The sequence below is a fragment of the Oryx dammah genome, unplaced genomic scaffold (genome assembly GCF_014754425.2).
Source record: "Oryx dammah isolate SB20612 unplaced genomic scaffold, SCBI_Odam_1.1 HiC_scaffold_15, whole genome shotgun sequence".
NCBI classification, from domain to species: domain Eukaryota; kingdom Metazoa; phylum Chordata; class Mammalia; order Artiodactyla; family Bovidae; genus Oryx; species Oryx dammah.
In genome coordinates, this window is record NW_024070199.1 from 16,651,858 (window position 1) to 16,674,855 (window position 22,998).

At 47.8% G+C, this 22,998-nt stretch overlaps 1 protein-coding gene across 1 annotated transcript in view; it reads left to right on the top strand.

Moving 5' to 3' along the window:
- LOC120874267 (teneurin-4) overlaps window positions 1-22,998 on the top strand; it is a 327,401-nt gene that overhangs the window by 300,107 nt on the left and 4,296 nt on the right. Inside the window, exons 22-26 of the mRNA XM_040255609.1 lie at window positions 964-1,136; window positions 5,891-6,126; window positions 9,400-9,696; window positions 13,126-14,740; window positions 21,445-21,587. Coding sequence (XP_040111543.1) covers window positions 964-1,136; window positions 5,891-6,126; window positions 9,400-9,696; window positions 13,126-14,740; window positions 21,445-21,587 — 2,464 coding nt within the window. The remainder of the gene's footprint in view (window positions 1-963; window positions 1,137-5,890; window positions 6,127-9,399; window positions 9,697-13,125; window positions 14,741-21,444; window positions 21,588-22,998) is intronic.

Below are 22,998 nucleotides of genomic sequence, written 5' to 3' on the forward strand. Positions count from 1 at the left end.
AGATTATTTCTTTTATCATCAGGAAAATGGGAAGGAGAATTGAGATTCACTTGTGATGCTTTAGAAAGACCACACCAGAGCAAAGCTGTGGGTTTTGGGCGCTGCTTGGTGCCAGATGTGAAATCCAGTTGTGAAGGGGCTACGGGAACCCATCTATCTGGCCCCCTTCTGTGGCAGCAGAATCCTGGTCTGAATTCAGAGTCCCCTTTTCCCAGGCTCTGTGGCTTCCTAGAAAGCCCCATTTCTAGTGCTGGTCAGGAGAAACCTGTTTAACCAGTTCTTGGTGGAGGGGGGCAGTGGGGGGAGGATTGAGAAGGTATTCAAGCATCCACTTTGATTCCTAGCCTCTGGGAGTCACCCAGCTCTAAGACTCTGGATCATCCATCTCAGGTGTGTGTGTGGTGTGGTGTGTGTGTGCACACATGCACGTGCTAAGTCGTGTCCAGCTCTTTGTGGCCCCATGTGAACTGTATGTAGCCCACCAGGCTCCTCTATCCATGGGATTCTCCAGGCAAGAATACTGGAATGGGTTGCCACTTCCTCCTCCAGGGGATCTTGCTGATACAGGGATTGAAGCCGCGTCTCTTAGGTCTCCTGCGTTGGCAAGCAGAATCTTTACCGCTAGCGCTACCTGGGCCACCATCATCTGGCTCTTAGTGAGTGAGTATTAGTTCATAGCAACAGCTCACTCGCACACATTGCTCACAGGAATCCTGGAGGGTGGAGAGGGTATCTCCACTCTACAGAATTAGGAAAGGAAGACTCAAGAGAGAGAAGTTGTCTGCCTGCAGCTGAATATCAGCAGGTGGAGTTGTGTCCAAGGAGATGCTGGAGACGTGGAAATGTATCCAAGCAGAAAGAAAAGTGGAACATGCAAAACCATGGCATCAGGTAAAACAAGCCAGGCTCCAGCAAGTGGCACCATTATATCTCTGTTACTCAGAGCCACCCCTTGGTTTTCAGGTATGACAGCTTCGGCCGCCTGACAAATGTGACCTTCCCAACCGGCCAGGTGAGCAGTTTCCGAAGTGATACAGACAGCTCAGTGCACGTCCAGGTGGAGACCTCCAGCAAGGACGACGTCACCATAACCACCAACCTGTCTGCCTCCGGTGCCTTCTATACACTGCTGCAAGGTAAGCCAGCCTGGGGTCTGGGGACTTGGAGACAGTGGGGTGGGGAGGCCCCCTTTGAAGAAGGATGACACGAGAAACGAGCTGCTACTGCTGCAGCTGCCAAGAACAGAAAAGCGTGGCAACTGGTTTCTCACTGTATCACCACCTCATTTGCAAAACACACCAGCCTGAGCCCTGTAGAGTAATAGGGGGGAGCTTCAGAGTAATAGTTCATTGTCTCATCCTATTATCAGCAGAACAAAGGGTAGAGAATCCATTAGCTGCTAATCCAGGTGACCTCGCTATTCTGCCATTCCAGTGGCTCCCAGATTAAAGACTGACTCTCACTCTGGTGCCTGGTGAGGACAAAGGACAAGAATAATTACACCTAACTATGAAAGGGATTTGGGCCTTGGAGAAGGCCTCCCTGAATCTCGGGTGAGGGTGCCTTGTTCCTCTTCTAGGAGTCTATGGAGAAGAGACCCTTCTCTGTGTCCATCAAATAAACCCTGATATGAGTTGATCTTTCAGCTTCATATAAATCACAAAGAAGTAACCTTGCTGTGAATTGTTTGCCACAATTGTTCTCACGGGGCATGGTGACCCACAGTGGAGCTTGTAGCTTTGTTGGGCTTAGTTAGCATGAAAGAAAAGAGGGGGGTCACTAGGGAAAGTCTTATTTGATGTTTTCCCCTGGCATACTCCCCAAAGCTTTGACACAAAGCCGTAAAGAGTCTTGGTCTGAGAGTCAAAGCCCCGAATTCTAGTCCTGACTCTGCCACCCCATCACCACGGCCCTCAAGTTTCTACTCTGGGGAAAGAAGGCAAACGAGAGCCATGGTGGATGGTGCCTTGCAGTTCCAGGGCAGACACGCCGGCACCTGCTGTGCCAGCTCTGGAGTGGACTAGGTGGGGTCACCCTTCTCTGATCCTCAGTTTCTGGGTCTGGGAAATGGGGCTGAATTACAAGTCGTACTTCCTAGGGTTGCTCAGACAGTTTCTTCAGACAGCAAACAGAGGGACTGGCGTGGGCCAGGCACGTAGTACTGTTTGGGAAGTACTTGTTGGATTAATTAATTAACAGGCACTTTGATTTATCATAAGAGAATAACCATGTGTTTCCACAAACATTTTTACCCCAACTGTAGTCCTATGCCTTTAACAAAACTCAAAGGACAGTATCAGTTTTCAATCAAAGAAAGAGAAATCAAGCCCTGGGATTCCTTCTCCACCAAGCACCTTTAGCAATGGGTTGGGACAGACCCTAGGTATTTATGTGCTGACTGGGTTATTTCTGAGAAAAGGTACCAGTTCCTAGTTAGCCAGGGTTCTGGCTGACCAAGGACGAGAGGGCAGCTGATGACACACAAACATATCCTTCAAACCTGTTTTCTTCCCCATGATTAAGAATTGCCTCTTCTGCTCCATACGTCTAAGCCGGCTTGCAGCATTTTTCTCAAAAGTTAAGGCAGGCCTTCTAATATTTAGACAATTTTTAAAAATTCAAAAGTGACGCATCTCCTCAGTTTTAAGGTATACCATCAATTTAATAACAACTTTTCAGGTGGAGGGGGTCAGGAGACACACTGCTCAAAATCCATATGAGGACTTAAGACACATTCCAATTTCAGAAACATTAAAATGTGAAAAGTCCAACTCGGAATCCAGGAAAGCTGATACCTCTTTTTCCTCTTTGGTACCTCTGCCAAGCTCTCTTTCCTCATTTCATACCAGGCTCAGATGCTTGGTTTTGCAGCTGCTTCAGTAGAGTCTTTGTCAAAAAAGCTCGTTCGGTTTCATCTTATGTCTGAACTATGGGAAGAAATAAGAAGCAGCTTCTAATGAGCGGCAGCCTTGGGAAGTCACAGCTCACATTAAACGGGGATCGTTTTGAGATGGGGCCTCTGCAGATGCTGTTCCATCCACAGGCACCATTAATGGACATATGTGGATTCAGCAAGGAACAGCTTTAAAAGATAAATTGACACAGGCTCTTTCACTGTTCAAAGGGAGATTGTCAGTGAATAATGCATGGCAAGTTTGAGGCAGATTTTAGAATTCTGCGTGTGTGGGAGAGAGAAGGGAAGAACGATGGTGGGGGGAGGGAGTGGAAGGGAGAGAGGCCAATCTGATGCCATCCTCACAGGGAAGATTCAGTGAGGGTTCCCTGCAGAAACCACTGTATCCTCATTGCTTGACACAGCCCAGTGTATATCTGGTCTGATCCAGCAAATGTTTACTGAGCGCATGCAATAATAACAACGATAGCTAATGTTTTGAGCACTTATTCTGTGTGAAGTATATTTTTAGTATTTTATATTCATCATCCTTTTTAAGTCCTCACAACAACCCTCTGAGGTATGATTAATATCTCCATTTTTCCAGATGAAGATAATGAGGCATCGAGAGGTTAAGTGGCTTATCCAAAGTCACACAACTAGTAGGTGTTTGGACCCAGACAAATAGGCCCTAGGACACATTCTCTTAAGCATGAATCTGCAGGCAAAGGGGAGCTATGGAAGGACCATGATTGGTACTAGAAAAGTTCACTCTGGCAAGTATGTAAATGGGGCAGAGGAGCTGGAGGAAAGATGATGAAAGACAGATGTGACAGTGACCGGCACACGCAACTAGTGGTCACTGACATTTACGTGACACACACTAGAGGCTGACGCTCTTCTCAATCTTCATGGTCATGCTCCCACTTAATCCCGAGAGGTAACAGTACAACTGTGATCCCTAATGAACAGATAAAGAAACAGAGGCCTGAAAGCCTAAGGAATTTGCCCAAGGTCTTGCAGGAAGAGAGCAGCAGAGGCAGGGCTTGAGTCCAGGAGGTCTGGCTCCAAAGTCTGTGCTCTCAGTCTCTGCGCTAGTGTGTTTCACTGTTCACTAGGTCATGACCAACCTAGACAGCATATTAAAAAGCAGAGACATTACTTTGCCAACAAAGGTCCATCTAGTCAAGGCTATGGTTTTTCCAGTGGTCATGTATGGATGTGAGAGTTGGACTATAAAGAAAGCTGAGCACCAAAGAATTGACGCTTTTGAACTGTGGCATTGGAGAAGACTCTTGAGAGTCCGTTGGACTTCAAGGAGATCCAACCAGTCCATCTTAAAGGAGATCAGTCCTGGGTGTTCATTGGAAGAACTGATGCTGAAGCTGAAACTCCAAGACTTTGGCCACCTGATGCAAAGAACTGACTCGTTTGAAAAGCCCCTGATGCTGGGAAAGATTGAAGGTGGGAGGAGAAGGGGACAACAAAGGATGAGATGGTTGGATGGCATCACCAACTCAATGGACATGAGTTTGAGTAAACTCCGGGAGTTGGTGATGGACAGGGAGGCCTGGCATGCTGCAGTCCATGGGGTCACAAAGAGTTGGACACGACTGAGCGACTGAACTGAACTGAAGTATTTGAGAGCTCATTTATTCACGGAGTGGTGAACCCCTGTGCCACTCAGCTGCAGGACCACTGTTGAGACCTGGAAAGAGGCTAAGGGAGGGGGAGGCTTTCGTTCTAACCAGAGGAACAAGGGAAGCTTCTGGAAAGAGATGACGTTTACACAGAGCCTTGAAGGAAGGGCTTGGGTTCACATTTATTAAACAGAGGGGCAGTGCAGACAGAAGCGGCAGCTGACAAAGGGCAAGAGGAAGGTGACTGCAGTAAAAATGCAGGTTTTTCCATTTTTAGAAAAGAACACAGTGTGCATTTTACAGCTGAAATTTACTTTTTCTCCAGAAGGTTCTGTTAGCTAAAGATCCTAATTAGAAATCAGGTTCAAAATTTCAAAATGAAGTCTACTTTTAATTCATTGTCATATATATACACATATGTGTCATATATGTGTATATATATATATGACAGTGATTTAAAACATACATATTGGGCATTCTGTCACTGATTTACATATTGGAGCTATTTTTCACCTAATTGTAAAGAGTGTTGTTACCATAGTGGGAAAGCCTTAAAAACGTTCACCCTTTGCTCTAGGACTCCTCCTTTTCGGAGTCTATTTTGATTAAATAACCCAAAGTAAAGACATTGATTTATCCAAAAAGTGTATTTTTAATAAATATATAATTCACATACTATTAAAGAGTATAATTCAGTGGTTTTCAGTATATGTACAAAGTTGTGCAACCATTACCACTATCTAATTTCAGAAATTTTATCACCCCCGAAAGGAAACCCATAATCATTAGCAGTCATACCCCTTTCTCCCTTTCCCTCACTACTTTCTCTCTACAAGTTGGCCTTTGGCAGACATTGCATATATATGGACTGATTCATACAATATCAGGCCTTTTGTGCCTGACTTCTTTCACTTTAGCATAATGATTAACAGATATTTATTTGCAGTGTTGTAATCATGCAAAAGTGGAAATAATCAGAATATCTATTTGAGGACCGATTGAATAAGTTCTGTTATTTCCATATAATGGCATAGCATATACTCATTACGAAAAATGTTATGAACATATTCAACAATAAAATAAGAGCGATCAATAAAAATGCTATAAGCAGCCATTTTTAACCATAAATATATTCAGAAATATTGTGAAATCTGGGAACATACCAAAATATGTACAGTAGTTTCCTTTGGAGACTGAGCTCACGGACCTCCATATATTTCTCTTGTGTTCAATGACAATGCTTTGTTTCTGTGGTCAGAAACGTAAGCACATTTGAAGACCACATCCCTGCCTCTGCTGTACAGCTCCGCCCCTCCTCAGCCCTCCTAAACAGAGTCCCCCCTCATCTGTCCCTCAGACCAGGTCCGGAACAGCTACTTCATCGGGGCAGACGGCTCCCTGCGGCTGCTGCTGGCCAACGGCATGGAGGTGGCCCTGCAGACGGAGCCCCACCTGCTGGCTGGGACCGTCAACCCCACTGTGGGCAAGAGGAATGTCACGCTGCCCATCGACAACGGCCTCAACCTGGTGGAGTGGCGGCAGCGCAAGGAGCAGGCTCGCGGCCAGGTCACCGTCTTCGGGCGCCGGCTTCGGGTGAGCAAGGCCTCCCAGCAGGGGTGGCTGAGTCCCGGGGGGCCAGGGAGGAGGAGGACTCAGAACTGGGCTCCTGTCTGGAAGCTGACACTAGAGGAAACGGTTCTTCATCCACAAAAGGGAACATGTTAAGCAAGTGTACATAATCAGAGTCTCATGCATTTTTCACTTGTGCTAGAGAAACGATCACTGGCTTGATGTTAGTCAGTTCTGAGTTGGGTTTCCAGCTACTGCTGTTCCCTGAGTGCATTTGGGCAAATCATCACCTCGTAAAGCTTCAATTTCATTATCCATAAAATGGGGACAATGAAACCAATTTACGAGTTGCTGTAATGATTAGAAATAATACATAAAGTGTATTATGGAATCCTGATGCTGGGAAAGATTGAGGCCAGGAGGAGAAGGGGACAACAGAGGATGAGATGGTTGGATGGCATCACCAACTCGATGGACATGGGTTTGGGTGGACTCCGGGAGTTGGTGATGGACAGGGAGGCCTGGCGTGCTGCAGTTCATGGGCTCGCAAAGAGTTGGACACGACTGAGTGACTGAATTGAACTGATGGAATCTGGCACGTAAAAGTAGTCAGTAATACCTATTCTAGTTGTCGTTGTTATTCTTATCACGCATTGCTAACACACATGAAGATTTAGTTTAGCTCTTTGGACCCTAAGCCACTTCTCCTTCCAGGCAGAGTTATCCTTCCTTAGTGAGCAAAACAACTCCACCATGGGCATCACTGCCGGGGGCTGGCTTCTGGAGTCTGGCATCTCAGAGCACTTTTCTGCGTGTGGATGCCCAGAATGAGCACTTTCGCTGCCTGACTCCCATGTCTTTGTAGCGTGGCCTCTGCCCCAGGGTCAGATTACCTAGCTCCAGTTCCCTCCAGCTTCAGAAAAGGCAGGCGATGGGGGGAGGGAAACGGAGCGCCCTCTCCTGACGTTCAGCACAGCGCCTCGCAGACCGCACACAGGTGCTCCATGCAGCCTTGCTGAGCTGCAGGGCACCCCAGGACTGGGCCACATGTTCCTGATTCCTCAAAGCTGCAGAAACATCCTCATGCAACCTGGCCAGGGCTGTCTTGTACTGCACCCCACCCACCCACCCCGTCCCCAGCCATTTCTTGCAGAGAAAGTTCATTTAAGGCCCTGTTTCCTGTAGGAGGTAACCAGGGTCCAGAGAGAGGAGGGAGTTTTCCAGACTCGAATAGCTAGGCAGCAACTGGAAATACACACACTGTCTCATGGTGCCTTTCTCATAGCAGACAAGTATGTGACTGATTCAGTACACACAACTGGAGCCCAGCAAACAGGGCTTCCTGTGGTTCTCAAGAATTCAACAGCTATCTATCTGATATAGGAAACAGCCTTCCACTGATTCTCCAAAGAAGGTCTAGCTGTCTTTGTTCTCTATGGGACACTCTGCAGACTCACTGAGCCCCCTGTGTGAATTCTCCCAGAGTCCTTCACACACATTGGAGGCAATGAGCTAAGTAGAAGGCTTGACCCAGGTTTGATTCCTGCCTGGGGGCCATGTGTGTAGCCTTGAGCAGCTCCTCTGAGCTTCAGATTCCTCTGCAGAAACCAGATATTTTTGAAGCACCTAGCCCAGTGCTGGAAGACCCCAGGTGCTCAATAAAGAGCCGCCATTAGGGCTGTTAGGATTTCCTCTCTGCCGCATGAACTGGACCAAAAGTTTCCCAGCCATTAATGGGTCCCTCTCCTAGGCTGAGATGAATGACGCTCCAGTCGGGTGGCCGCCACCTCCAAGTCCTCCCAAAATAAATGGCCACCCACAGCGGCGGCATGCGGAATGAGAATGTTAGCTGGGTGCACCTCCCCGTAATGCAGTTCATTTTTTATACAACTGGGAACTTTTTTAATAAAGAAAGATGTAAAATCTCGTTGCCGCCACTGCCGAGCACAGGAAGCGTTAGGCAGTTCCCCAGTGAGCTGCTTAATTCAATTTTATTAATTTTGCTGCAGAGGTGTAGTTCCTCTTCACTGGGGGCCCTCCATGGGGAGAGGGGCACAACTGGCTGGGTGGTAGCACCTTGTGGCGGAGTCACAAGGGACCTTCCCAAAGATGCTTTGTAGGACCCCCATCATCGTTGGTGGTATAGAACCTGCTTCTCCCTCTGCCCTCTCTGCAAAGAACACAGCTTCAGCCTCCAGCACCTCTGATTTTTCATGGGAATTGTCTGCCATACTGTTTTTGCTTCTGCAATTGTGTTTGATTACCCCTGGGGAAGCAACCTTATTATAACCAGGCCATTCACAGCTAAAGTTATCTCAGCACCATCTTTATAAATCTTGATTTTCAAGGCTTTAGAATTTATTTGGGGAGAAGGGTGAGACACACACGTCTCTACTTCCTCTGAGAATTACCACGATCATTTGCTGTCACTTAATGGCTCCAGGTTCCTCTGTCCATAGAACTTTTCAGGCAAGAATACTGGAGTGGGTTGTCATTTCCTACTCCAGAGGAATCTTCCTGACCCAGGGATCGAACTCACGTCTCCCACATTGGCAGGCGGATCCTTTACCACACCTGCCGGGAGCAGATGTTCCAAAACCTAGGATGGAGTTCCCCGGGCTACCCACAGCCAGAGAAGGCATCCCAGACTCACACACACACTGCCTCCCAGGGCCTCCAGGAAGAAGAAGATGCCTTGGGAGCTAACTGAGATGACCAGGAGGCCCTGGTTGTGGTGGCAGAGGGCAGGAGAGACCCCAGAGGGGATGGGGAGTCCAAGGCCCCAAGAAGGACCACAGATCATATGTTGGCATGTTGCAGTGATGAGAGTCGAATCCAGGCCCAGTCACTCACCAGTCACAGGATCTGGAGCCCTGTCGTTGACTGTGGTCTACCTGGTGTCAAACACAAGAGCAGTGCCTGGCACATAAAATATGGGGTCAGGCACTGACTTACTGGGCCCACATGGCCGCTTCCCTTTCCAGCAAGGAGTTAAGAAGGACCTGCCCTTGTCTCCTCATCAGGAGACTCGCACTAGGAAATTACATGGACCGTATATGCTACTGTTTACCCAGACTCTGCATTGTCTTTACCCGCACAAGCGCCCTGTGCAAGTGGCACGACTGTTCCCATCTTACAGATGAGGAAACTTGACAGAACTGACAAGTGACAGAGCCACAGTCCAAACCCTTGTCCACTGCCACCCAAGACCTGTGCCATCTCCTCTACTCAGGGGCTTCTCAGACCGAGTTCTCGATGTCTAGACTGACTCTCTGTGTCCGCCTACCCCTCCTCCAGGTTCACAACCGGAACCTCCTGTCTCTGGACTTTGACCGTGTGACACGTACGGAGAAGATCTATGACGACCACCGGAAGTTCACCCTCCGCATCCTGTACGACCAGACGGGGCGGCCCAGCCTCTGGTCACCCAGCAGCAGGCTGAACGGCGTCAACGTGACCTACTCCCCGGGGGGCCACATCGCTGGCGTCCAGAGGGGCATCATGTCTGAGAGGATGGAATATGACCAGGCGGGCCGCATCACATCCAGGATCTTCGCTGATGGGAAGACATGGAGCTACACCTACTTAGAGAAGGCAGGTGTCTGTCTCCCTCCATGACTGGCCTTGCCATATAGAAGATCTTCATTCTGCTCAACCTAAGCCCAGGCCCAGCCTGCTGACCTCGATGGGATAGATCTGACTTGTGTGGTCTCCAAAAGGAAATGTTCAGGAAAATCTGGATCAGAGGGTCAGGGGCTTCCTGGGTGGGGTCTGGATGGATTATGGTGATGGTATGACAAATGGAAGCTTCTGGGGTGGGAGAATGTAAAAGTCCCACCTGATAGATGGGAGCTAGGCCCAAACACTATCTGGACTTATGGAGCAGGATTTAGATTCTGCTCCCAGGTCTAGGGTACCTGGTGTGACCTGGTCACAGAGAACAAGGCGGAAGCCAGGGGATCAGTATTAAGCAAGAGGTGCTTAATCCTGCGTGTCACGTGCTAAGAGTGGCATTAGGAAGTCTTTCTGCTTCAAATCAGGCTTCAGTTCATCCTATTGTTGTTCAGTAGCTCAGTCGTGTCCAACTTTTTTGACTCTGTCAACTGCAACACACCATGTTCTTCACCTTCCCTGTCCTTCACCATCTCCCAGTTTGCTCAAACTCGTGTCCATTGTGTCGGTGATGCCATCCAACCATCTCATCCTCTGTTGTCACCTTCTCCTCCTGCCTTCAGTCTTTCCCAGCATCAGGGGCTTTTCTAATGAGTAGGCTGTTTGCATCAAGTGGCCAAAGTATTGGAGTTTCAGCTTCAGCATCAGTCCTTCCAAAGAATATTCAGGGTTGAGTTTAAAATTTGACTGGTTGGATCTCCTTGCAGTCCAAGGGATTCTCAAGAGTCTTCTCCAACACCACAGTTTAAAAGCATCAATTCTTCAGCATTCAGCCTTCTTTATGGTCCAACTCCCACATCCATACATGACTACTGGAAAAACTATAGCTTTGACTATACAGATCTTTGTTGGCAAAGTAATTAATGTCTCTCTCTGCTTTTTAATATGCTATCTAGGTTTGTCATAGCTTTTCTTCCAAGGCACAAGCATCTTTTAATTCCATGGCTACAGTCACCATCTGCAGTGATTTTGGAGCCCAAGAAAATAAAGTCTCTCACTGTTTCCATTGTTTCCCCATCTATTTGCCATGAAGTGATGGGACTGGATGCCATGATCTGCATTTTTTGAATGTTGAGTTTTAAGCCAACTTTTTCATTCTCCTGTTTCACTTTCATCAAGAGGTTCTTTAGTTCCTCTTTGCTTTCTGCCATTAGGGTGGTATCATCTGCATATCTGAGGTTATTGATATTTCTCCCAGTAGTCTTGATTCTGGCTTGTGCTTCATCCACCCTGGCATTTCACATAATGTACTCTGCATAAAAGTTAAATAAGCAGGGTGACAAGATACAGCCTTGAAGTACTCCTTTCCCAATTTGGAACCAGTCTGTTGTTCAATTCTAACTGTTGTCCAGTTCTAACTGCTGCTTGCTGACCTGCATACAGATTTCTCAGGAGGCAGGTAAGGTGGTCTGGTATTCCCATCTCTTTCCGAATTTTGCAGTTTGAGGCAATCCATATAGTCAAAGGCTTTGGCATAATCAATGAAGCAGAAGTAGATGTTTTTCTGAAACTGTATTGCTTTTTCTATGACCCAACAGTTTGATCTCTGGTTCCTCTCTGCCTTTTCTAAATCCAGCTTGAACATCTGAAAGTTCTCAGTTCACATAGTGTTGAAGCCTAGCTTGGAAAATTTTGAGCATTACTTTGCTAGCATGTGAAATAAGTGCAGTTGTGCAGTAGTTTGAACATTCTTTGGCATTGTCATCCTTTGGAATTGGAATGAAGCTGACCTTTTCCAGTCCTGTGGCCACTACTGTGCTTTCCATATTTGCTGGCATATTGAGTGCAGCATTTTCACAGCATCATCTTTTAGGATTTGAAATAGCTCAACTGAATTCCATCACCTCCACTAGCTTTGTTTATAGTAATGTTTCCTAAGGCTCGCTTGACTTCACATTCCAGGATGTCTGGCTCTAGGTGAGTGTTCACACCATCATGGTTATCTGGGTCATTAAGATCTCTTTTGTGTAGTTCTTCTGTGTAGTCTTGCCATCTCTTCTTAATCTCTTCTGCTTCTGTTAGGTCCATGCTGTTTCTGTCCTTTATTGAGCCCATCTTTGCATGAAATGTTGCCCTGGTATCTCTGATTTTCTTGAAGTGATCTCTAGTCTTTCCCATTCTATTGTTTTCCTCTATTTCTTTGCATTGATCACTTAGGAAGGCTTTCTCGCTATTCTTTGGAACTCTGCATTCATTTCATCCTAGGAACTAGGAATCAGAAAAGGCCTCTAATCAAAAGTTGGTCTCAAAGAAGAGAAATGGTCCTTTTGATGCCCAGATGTCTTTTGGCCTGTTACCTACTGACTTATTCATGAAACAGTCTGTATTTCATGCCACAGTTCTGATACCCAGATCCTGGCTTTGTGTTCTACACCTGGTCAGCTGTCCAGGCCCAGGCTCTGCTTGATCTGTGGCCTATCTCCCCTACCTGCAGCATTCACGTCCGCAAGAGTATTATTTGTGGTAGTGCTAAGAGATACCCTGAAGGTCATCCAACATGACCTGAAAATCTGAACCCAGAGGGAAAGAATTTGCCCACGGCCATACACTGAGTCCGTTATTAGAAACCAGGTTTCCCCATTCCCATCACAGCCCACCCTACCCCTGGGTGGGTGTATGACCTGTTACTACATAAACAATTATGCAAAACCTTAAATGTCCTTCTCAGATATGTCTTATTCTATAGGCCATTAGGAGTCAACGGAAGCTGTTTAGCAGGCGATAGATATTATCAGGGGTTTTCCAGGTGGCACTAATGGTAAAGAATCTGCCTGCCAGTATAGTTAGAGATAAGAGACATGGGTCCAATCCCTGGGTTGAGAAGATTCCCTGGAGGAGGGCACAGCAACCCACTCCAGTATTCTTGCCTGGAGAATCCCATGGACAGAGGAGCCTAGCAGGCTGTAGTCCATAGGATTGCACAGTCAGACACGACTGAAGTGACTTACACGCGCACACACACAGACAATATCAGACTGTGTTTAATCATTCTTGCTTGGGTAGGAAGATTGAGAAGGAATCTGGAGCAAGGGAGCAAATATTTATATTTTAGGCCAGTTCTCCCAACCCCATCTCACACTGAAATCATTTCTATACCCCACAAAGGGGCAAACAGACAACGCTGCTCACTGTAGGCAGGCCAAGGGTGGAGAGAAGGCCTTCTCTTAGCACATCTATACCCCATTGCATTATCTGCGGGCACACTGATTGGTAAGCTCTGGTTTGGGCATAACTTAGAAGAACCACTGGCTTCCTTGGCCTTTCTATTCTTTTCCTTTAAGTCTGGGGCTCAGAGACCTCTCCTTCCTCCCAGCACCCTCCTCTCATCTCTCGGTTTTCCTCTCCCTCCAGTCTATGGTGCTGCTGCTCCACAGCCAGAGGCAGTACATCTTCGAGTTCGACAAGAACGACCGCCTCTCTTCTGTGACCATGCCCAACGTGGCTCGGCAGACACTGGAGACCGTCCGCTCAGTGGGTTACTACCGGAACATCTACCAGCCCCCCGAAGGCAATGCTTCAGTCATCCAGGACTTCACTGAGGATGGGCACCTCCTCCACACCTTCTACCTGGGCACCGGCCGCAGGGTGATATACAAGTATGGCAAGCTGTCCAAGCTGGCCGAGCTGCTGTACGACACCACCAAGGTGAGCTTCACCTACGATGAGACTGCTGGCATGCTAAAGACCGTCAACCTACAGAACGAGGGCTTCACCTGCACCATCCGCTACCGTCAGATCGGGCCCCTGATCGACCGCCAGATCTTCCGCTTCACCGAGGAAGGCATGGTCAACGCCCGCTTTGACTACAACTATGACAACAGCTTCCGGGTGACCAGCATGCAGGCTGTGATCAACGAGACCCCACTGCCCATTGACCTGTATCGCTATGACGACGTGTCGGGCAAGACGGAGCAGTTCGGGAAGTTTGGTGTCATCTACTATGACATTAACCAGATCATCACCACCACGGTCATGACCCACACCAAGCACTTTGACGCCTATGGCCGGATGAAGGAAGTGCAATATGAGATCTTCCGCTCGCTCATGTACTGGATGACTGTCCAATATGATAACATGGGGCGAGTAGTGAAGAAGGAGCTGAAGGTGGGACCCTATGCCAACACCACCCGCTACTCCTATGAGTACGACGCCGATGGCCAGCTGCAGACGGTCTCCATCAATGACAAGCCACTCTGGCGATACAGCTATGACCTCAATGGAAACCTGCACTTACTGAGCCCTGGAAATAGTGCGCGGCTTACCCCACTACGGTACGACCTCCGCGACCGCATCACCAGGCTGGGCGACGTGCAGTACAAGATGGACGAGGACGGTTTCTTGAGGCAGCGGGGCAGCGATGTCTTTGAGTACAACTCAGCTGGCCTGCTTATCAAGGCCTACAACCGGGGTGGTGGCTGGAGCGTCAGGTACCGCTACGATGGCCTGGGACGACGGGTGTCCAGCAAGAGCAGCCAGAGCCACCACCTGCAGTTCTTCTATGCAGACCTGACCAACCCTACCAAGGTCACCCACCTCTACAACCACTCTAGCTCTGAGATCACATCCCTCTACTATGACCTGCAGGGGCACCTCTTCGCCATGGAGTTGAGCAGCGGAGATGAGTTTTATATAGCTTGTGACAACATCGGGACCCCTCTTGCTGTCTTCAGCGGAACGGGCTTAATGATCAAGCAGATCCTGTACACGGCCTATGGGGAGATCTACATGGACACCAACCCCAACTTCCAGATCATCATTGGCTACCACGGTGGCCTCTACGATCCACTCACCAAGCTCGTCCACATGGGCCGGCGGGATTACGACGTGCTGGCTGGTCGCTGGACTAGCCCAGACCACGAGCTGTGGAAGCACCTTAGTAGCAGCAACATCATGCCCTTTAATCTCTACATGTTTAAAAACAACAACCCCATCAGCAACTCTCAGGACATCAAGTGCTTCATGACAGGTGAGGATCAGGGCTCATTCAGAGGGCAGGGAGCTCGATTGCTCTGGTCGTTAGGACCATCTTTCTTGACAAAGCCAGTGTGATATAATGGGAAACATTTACTTTCTCTTAGAGTAGCATTTTCCAAAGTATTTTTGAAGAAACACTAGTTAAGAGAAATGCTCTTTAAAAACTGGTTTTGGCATCAAATCAGTTTGATAGGATAACCACCATTCCAAAATTTTTGTGGTCCATTTCAGCTTAGGAAAGGCTCTGTGAAGTCTTGTAGCAAAGGGAACTGTTTCATATAATTTCATATAATTAGCCACTGTTTTTCCAACTTGTTTAACCATGAATCATAACCCCTTTTTTGTAACCATGAAACCCTAATATTTCACTGGATGCATCCCTTAAGATGTATTCTGAGAGTTTCTGACCCAAAGATCAAGCTGGTTATGTGTCCCAGATAAACTGAGTGAAGGTATGACCAAAAAAAAAAAAAAATCAGAAACAAGAAATCAGTTGTCTTATTTGGGATGATGTAAATGGAAAATTCAGACTTAGGAGACAGAACTAGAGGAAAGATCCATTATTTCTAAGCTATGACAGTCACAAAATTTGCTTAACTTCCCTTGAATTCCGGTTTCCTGATCTATAAATTGAAGTTAGAATATCTACCCTGGCTCTGATAAGTTAAATATGCATATTGTAAATCCTAACGCAACTACTAAAAGGTAAAAACAGAGGCATAGCCTATCAGTCAATAGTGGAGATAAAATGAAGGCTAAAATAATAATCCAAAGAGGGGGAATCCAAAGAGGGAGCAAAAGGAACAAAGAACAGATGGACAAATGGCAAAAAAAAAAAAAAAAAAAAAACCCTGGTAGTGAAAGGTTGTTGTTGAGCCGTGAAAGATGCTGAGATTCTTGGCCTCCGGAGAAGAGGAATTCAATCCGGGGCCAGTGACGAGGCTTGATCGCTCAGAGCTTTTGTGTAATAAAGCTTTATTAAAGTATAAAAGAGATAGAGAAAGCTTCTGACATAGACATCAGAAGGGAGCAGAAAGAGTGCTAGTCTTTAGCCAGGTGTTTCATATCTGCTAGAAAGCTGTTAATCAGATAAGAGAGACACCTCAAGACTGACGGAGTTTCACCAGCCCCTCTCCCACAATATGTATTTTTGAGATAGGATAGCACAAGGTGTGTCATCCCCCAGCCAAAGCAGTTGATATGAATACTGGTTTGTTGAGCTATTATCAACCCAAGGTTTGAGAAAAGAAAAAAAGTTAGTCTTAGGTGGAACCATTTTGAAGAAAGGCAGATTCCAAAGCAAATACATAGTTTCATTAACATGCTTAAGAGAAACATTTCCGTAAGAAAAAGGCATTGGTGAGCTCAAGGTTTGAGAAAAGTTAAGTTCAGGTGGAACCAGGTGTCGTCATGGCAACACAAAATTTTAAGAGAAAAAAATCTGACACATGCAGCCTATTTCCTCCGTTTGAAGACCCCTGGCCTTCCTGCCTGTTATCCTCTCGGTAGGGTGGTTGCAGGGATGAAATGAAATATGTCTGATAATCTGCCTAGCACAGCTCACGGCTCGTGTTCATTCCTGTTCCTCTGCTATCCAATTTTAAAAGCAGGCTTTGGTCTTCACTACTGTGAAACCAACTTGAGTGTAAAGTGCCCCAGAGGTCACTCATGCCAGAAATGCCTCCAGCAGACTCCTCCCAGCAAGCAGCCACTGCCAGGTCAGACCTCACAAGTTAGAGAAGCTATGGGAATTCAGGTCTGGTTAAAACCAGCCCTTTTTATAGAAGAGTATGTGTACTGGGCAAAAAGTTGGGCATGACAACTTTCCCCCTCTTTTGTCCCATGATACCACCCTCCTGCCCCATAATTTAAGGCCGTTTCCTTCATCCAACAAGGGCCTCCTCTGTGCAGCCACTGTTTTAGGCACTGGGGATAGAAAGACGATCCCTGCCCTCCAGAAATTCACCCTGCACGAGACCAGACAGACATGCGCTGTGAAGTGTGATAGGCCCGCGGTGATGGTTTGCTGTGATGGACAGCGAGACCATCAGGAAACATGTCAGGAGACACAGCTAATTCCGCCTGGGGAGCCCCTGATGTGTGACTTACGCGTGGACTTTCACCAGGTGACGGGAAGAAGGATGATCCAGAGAGAAGGGGCTGCACGTGCCAAAGTGCAGAAGGCAGTGTGTACAGCCTGCACGAGTGCCCCTTAGGCACGTGGTGGCTTTCTGGGCCCCCAAACTTGGTGGCTCAGACTGGACCTGTTTCTGCTGACAGAGGCCTAGAGGATTAGTCTTCTTTCAGAGAAGAATTCTAGATGGTCCTCTAGAGAGCTAGAGTCCCAGCAGTGGGCAGGAAGAGAGGACACAGTGATAAGCAGGTGAGATGAAAACCTCCTTTGGACCTGTGGACGCACAGGAATATCCCAGCAAGGTTGCCCATCATTCACCCTGCTCAGCTCACTGACAGCCCTAGAGCATCTTAGTGGGTTGAAAGGATGTTCAACTTACATCTGTCTGGATTAAGCTTGCCCTGTGCCTCATCCTCCAATGAGCTTCCTGTGAGGTGAGTTGGTAGGTTACTGTAGCTGAAGAAAAAATGGTGTGAAAAACCATTTTACTACCAAAAGCCAAGATGCAAGTAGTTCTCACTAGACCTAACCATTCAGCTTCCACATAGGCTACCTGCAACCTCATTCACATCCAGCAATGACAGTGATAAAAAGGGCATCTTTTTCCAAAGATTTCTTCAAGGGTCCTGAGATGGACTCCAGTAAAGGGTCTTAGGGCTTCCCAGGTGGCTCAGTGGTAAAGAACCTGCCTGCCAAGGCAGGAGACACAGGTTTGATCCCTGGACCGAGAAGAGCCTTTGGAGGAGAAAGTGACAACCCACTCCAGTATTCATGCCTGGAGAATCCCATGGACAGAGGAGCCTGGTGGGCTGCAGTCCATGGGGTTACAAAAGAGTCAAACACAACCTCGCAACTGAGCATGAATGCATAGGGTCTTAAGCCTGTATTGGGTAAGAGTTATATCACATGATGACCTCTGAATCAGCCACCATGGCTGGGGAGATAGAATGTACTGATTGGCTTAGCCTAGGTCATTCACATACTCCAGTGAGGAACCCTTAGGTGGAGTCAGCATCCCTAAAAATACATGCATACCTCAAAAAGAAAGAGAGAAAAGGCAGAATGGGATGCTAGGAATACAACTTTAAAATGTCCACCACTGATCCCTCCTATACACCTTTGCACTTGACCATCCCTGTTGCCTGTGAGATGGGGAGTACTGACCCCATTTACAGAGGCAGAAAGTGAGGGTAAGAGAAGAAAAGGAACCGGCCCAGGTAGAGGGGGCGAGGCTGGGCTTAGACTGCTGCTGTGTCTGACTCCAAAATTCTCATTCTTAGGTGAGTTCTTTCTGTAAAGTGCACAGCTGTGTTCATGTGAAAGGGATTGTTTTTCTCCATCACTGTTCCAGGCAGCCACACTGAGGTCTGAGACGGATTGGTGAAGAACTATTTAATGTGAGGGAACGTCTACCTCTGATGTCATAGGAAAGAAAGGGAACATTCCCAACTCTTTAGAAAAGCACAGTAGAAAAACCAATGAATAAATCAGTTTTCAGCGTTTTTCCTAAAGGCATAACGAGAAAGTTTCCCACCTTCCATCACTTATAATTAAGGCCCAGGCCTCTTTTCAGCCCCCTGGTTTCCTGGGAATTTGCAGTACTCCTGATAGAAGCTTTCCTCTGCAACTACAAATTCAGATGCAAGTTCTAAGCCTCAGGCAAAATGGCTTTGTAGCCATTTTTTTCCTATCCATTCTGTTTGTTTTAATTTCCCAAAGAACCATCTGCCATGATTCATAGAATCAGAGATACTTAGAAACTCAGTGAGTATAGGGACTTTGGAGAAAACTGATCCAAGCACCTTGTGTTTCAAATGAGGAAACAAAGGTCCAGGCACATGGAGGCATAGGTTCTTCAAACACAGAAGAAACACAGAAAACCTTCTATGAGCCAGAACCACACTGAACACTTGAAAATACAATAAGTTCAATCATTTATGTAACAGAACAGTTCCTGCTATATGATGGCTAGTTCAAATGGTAACACTGTTAGTATTCTTCCCCATGACTTGGTGAAAACTATTTCTCCCATCAATTTGCAGACAAAGAAACTAAACCTCAGAGAGATTAAGGAAAATGTCCAAGATCACATGGTTTGTGAGTTGGGGAGCCAGTGTTTGGACCTGGGTTTTGTCTTGCCTTAACCATGTTCTTTCACTTATGTGATCTCTCTAGAAGTAGAATTTGGGTTTCCAGTCTTCTCTTTCTACCACCCCTTTGCTTCAGTACCTCCAGGCTTCAAACGCAAGAGATGGACTCTGTAACATCCAAAAAGCAAAAACAAGCCTCCCCAGAAAAGGCAAACATGAGGCTTTTAGGGTACAGGCAACATGGGATGAGGTTGTTGACCCCCAAGGGGCACTCCCATTGTTGGGATGGACTCTGTTTCACCAATATCTGGACCCTAAGAACCACCTTGACCAGGGGTCTGCCTGCTTGGAAAGAAGCCAAAAGCAGACCTGCATGCCCACTGCCCAGAGCTGCTGGCTTTGGGACTAAATTCTGAATCCTGCCTTCTCCTGACTTCAGATTCAAGCCTCTGGTCACCAGCTGCCTTGGCATCTTCTGCTGCCCCTTCCCAAGGAAGGCTGAGTGATGCTGGGACACAGGCTGTCTGTCTGTCTCCTGTGTGTGTATGTTAGACACTCAGTTGTGTCTGACTCTTTGAGACCCCGTGAACTGTAGCCCGCCAGGCCCCTCTGTCCATGGGGATTCTCCAGGCAAGAATACTGGGGTGGGTTGCCATGCCCTTCTGCAGGGGATCTTCCCTTCCCAGGGGTCAAGCCTGGGTCTCCCGCATCGCAAGCAGACTCTTTACCATCTGAGCCACCAAGGAAACCCTGTCTGTCTCCTGCAGACCCCAGATCACCTCCCGCCTGGCACCTCAGGCTCTTCCTGCCCCAGCCACCATTTTCCTCTCTGATTCTCTCTCTGCCCTGCTGAACTGCTGTCTGATTACCCGAAAGTTCCCAATACTCACCTGCCCTCTCCAGGCCTTGCCTTACACAACAGCTTTTGCCCGAAGTGCCCCCCTCATCTCTACTGAAGTCTGACAAAATTTACACAACTGTCAGTGTCTGGCTTAAAGGCTACCTTCTTCATGAAGACTTGTCAGCCTATAGGACCAAAAGACTTCTGCCCTCCCCTCGGCCTTTTTCTCGTGTCAGAGTTATCCATGTTCTGTGTCTCATCTCCCCTCCAGGGTCCTGAGTGTGCAAGCTGAAGGTCTGTGACACCAGTGCTGGTCACGGAAAAGACCCTCAGCCACAGAGGGCTAAGTAACTGATGGCACACCCTCTTTCCTTTCCTGAAGTCTTTTTTTTTTCCCCCTGAAGTCTTGACTTCCTGATTCCATTCTTCAGTGAGCCAAATGCTCATGACAGTATCCCAGCTGAGTACCTATGCTGCTGCTGCTGCTAAGTCACTTCAGTCGTGTCTGACTCTGTGTGACCCCATAGACGGCAGCTCACCAGGCTCTGCCGTCCCTGAGATTCTCCAGGCAAGAACACTGGAGTGGGTTGCCATCTCCTTCTCCAATGCATGAAAGTGAAAAGTGAAAGGGAAGTCTCTCAGTCGTATCTGACTCTTCGCGACCCCATGGACTGCAGCCCACCAGGCTCCTCTGTCCATGGGATTTTCCAGGCAAGAGTACTGGAGTGGGGTGCCATCGCCTTCTCCTGAGCACTTTCTAATTAGTAACCCCCCAGGAATATTATAAAGACCAATAAATCCAATGCCTATGGGGCTCGATCATAAAACCCCAGATAGAGACTGGAAATGAAGGCACAGGGAGGTTGGGCGACATCCGTAGGCTGTCAGAGTAAATAAAAGGCAGAATCGGGGGAAACTGTCTGAGCTGTGGCCAGGCCGTCTCTGTGGGCTTCCCCAGTGGCTCAGCGGTAAAGAATCTTCCTGAATGCAGAAGACATGAGTTTGGTCTCTGGTCAGGAAGATCCCCTGCAGGAGGAGATGGCTACCCACTCCAGTATTCTTGCCTGGAGAATCCCATGGACAGAGGAGCCTGGCAGGCTATAGTCCACGGGGTCGTCAGGAGTCGGACACGACCGAAGCAACTAAGCACAGGCCAGTGCACTTTGGCCCTGAGATTCTAATCTCTGCAGAAAGGACTATTTCTTAAGTGAATTTTCTCTTTGAAAATCATTCCTTAAAATCTTTCCTTCGGGTGTGGTTGTCTTCTGTGTCTCCTATTGATGTCTAAGGTAGATGCAGAGCGGTCTTCATCCATCAACAGCTGCCCTGGCTATGAAGCTGAAGGCCCTTGGGGTAGAGTGACAGTAGAAAGAGGAGACAGGAAGCCTAGGTTCTCCATGTGTGACATCACTCTCAGATTCATCCACAGAAGTGATCACTAGGTCCCAAGAGCACACTCAGCTTCCAACCTATGAAACAGTCTCCGGCGTGCTTGTTGACTCTCCCACCAGCCGCCCACCACATCCTCACCCCACCCCAGCAGCCTTACTCTAGGCCACCTTCTCAGGGTGTGTCACATCTGAGGTCCACTGATTCCACAGGGATGTTTCTGCTTCTTCTCTCCCTCCCAGATGTCAACAGCTGGCTCCTCACCTTTGGATTCCAGCTTCACAACGTGATCCCCGGCTATCCCAAGCCAGACATGGATGCTATGGAACCCTCGTACGAGCTCGTCCACACACAGATGAAAACTCAGGAGTGGGATAACAGCAAGGTAATTCACACACGTGGCTGACATTACAGGAATGGGTCCCACCAGCTTTTCAGAAAAGCTTTGGCCAATAATAGAAACCAACGTGGTACGTTTGCAGTGCTTACCAGGAACTGTTGAGCAGATAACTTAGTGACCCCAGCAAGTCACTGTGGACACAGCCGTAATGGCGCACTCATGAGCCAAATTAAGGAGTTTTGTATGTTACACTGAGTTTAGAGTTCTGCACAATGAGCCTTTGTCCCAACCCAAAACAAAAGTACAAGGAGGAAAGTTGCGTTCTAAATACAAATGTAATATTTCCTGAGCACCCTCAACATGCCCCTGCCCTTGTGTGAGGTGTTCTTTATAAATTAACAACAAAAATATCCCCCTGTATCACTGTTATCATTTTACAGATTTAATGCCTGAGGCTTTCAAATGCCACCCAACAAAGATGGAGTAGAGTGGGATTCAAACTCAGATCTGTCTGTAGGTCCTCAAAACAATGTTGCTCTCTCCATCTTCCATTCATGACATGAAGACTCATAGAATTTTATGGCTATAAAGATCATAAACATGGTTGTACCCCACCCCTCGCTTCCTGCATCCATTTGTTCATTGCTTCCCACTGCCCCCTCATTCATAAGATCTGTACCAGGAGCTGGCTCTTCCAGACCCCATGCTGCAGAAGCCCAGGGAAGGCAGGAATGAATCAGGCAGAGACTGGGCCTTCCAGGGGACCCCTGTCCAAGGGGACAGGAGACTCAGGAGGAAGTCTGGGTTGCAGATGGCATACGGCTGGCAATCAGAAACTGATGCATCCACATCTCTTACTCCGGCCAGATTCCATGAGGTCTCAGCCTGGCTGTTTCCTTCCCCTAGACTCTGGAGAACATGATGCTGGACCTCTGTTGTCTGATGGCACCTACAGCTTCCTCTCCACACTATATTTTCATTTCTGCTTTCTTTCCTGTATTTCCACTAGACCCTGAGCCCCAAGGGGGCAAGTAGTGGGTCTTATTTGGTACCCTGCCTACCACCTTGCACATTTCTCAGGTGCCTGGAAGGAACACTTTTTGTTGAATGACCAAATAGTTGAAAGAGGTAAACAACTCTGCGAGTTCAGCCTTTTCCCCTGCTTTGCAGAGGAGATCAGAGTTGAGAAAAGAAATTTGTCCAAGGTCAGCTGCAAAGTAGCAGAAAGCAATGAGAGCCCAAGCCCACCTGGTCGCAAAGCCTCTCTCTCTCTGTGGCCTTCGCCCTGCCCCCTGCCCTCTCCAGCCCCACCGTCCCTCCCCTCCAGGTCCCCCCAGCTGCCCATGGCACTGTCTTCCCAGGGCTGCTTCCAGCCTCTCAGCTGTGCCCCAACTCCAAGCTCCCTCCGCCACCCGCTCCCAGAGCCACAGTCCCTGACGGCCCCTTTGCCAGCCTC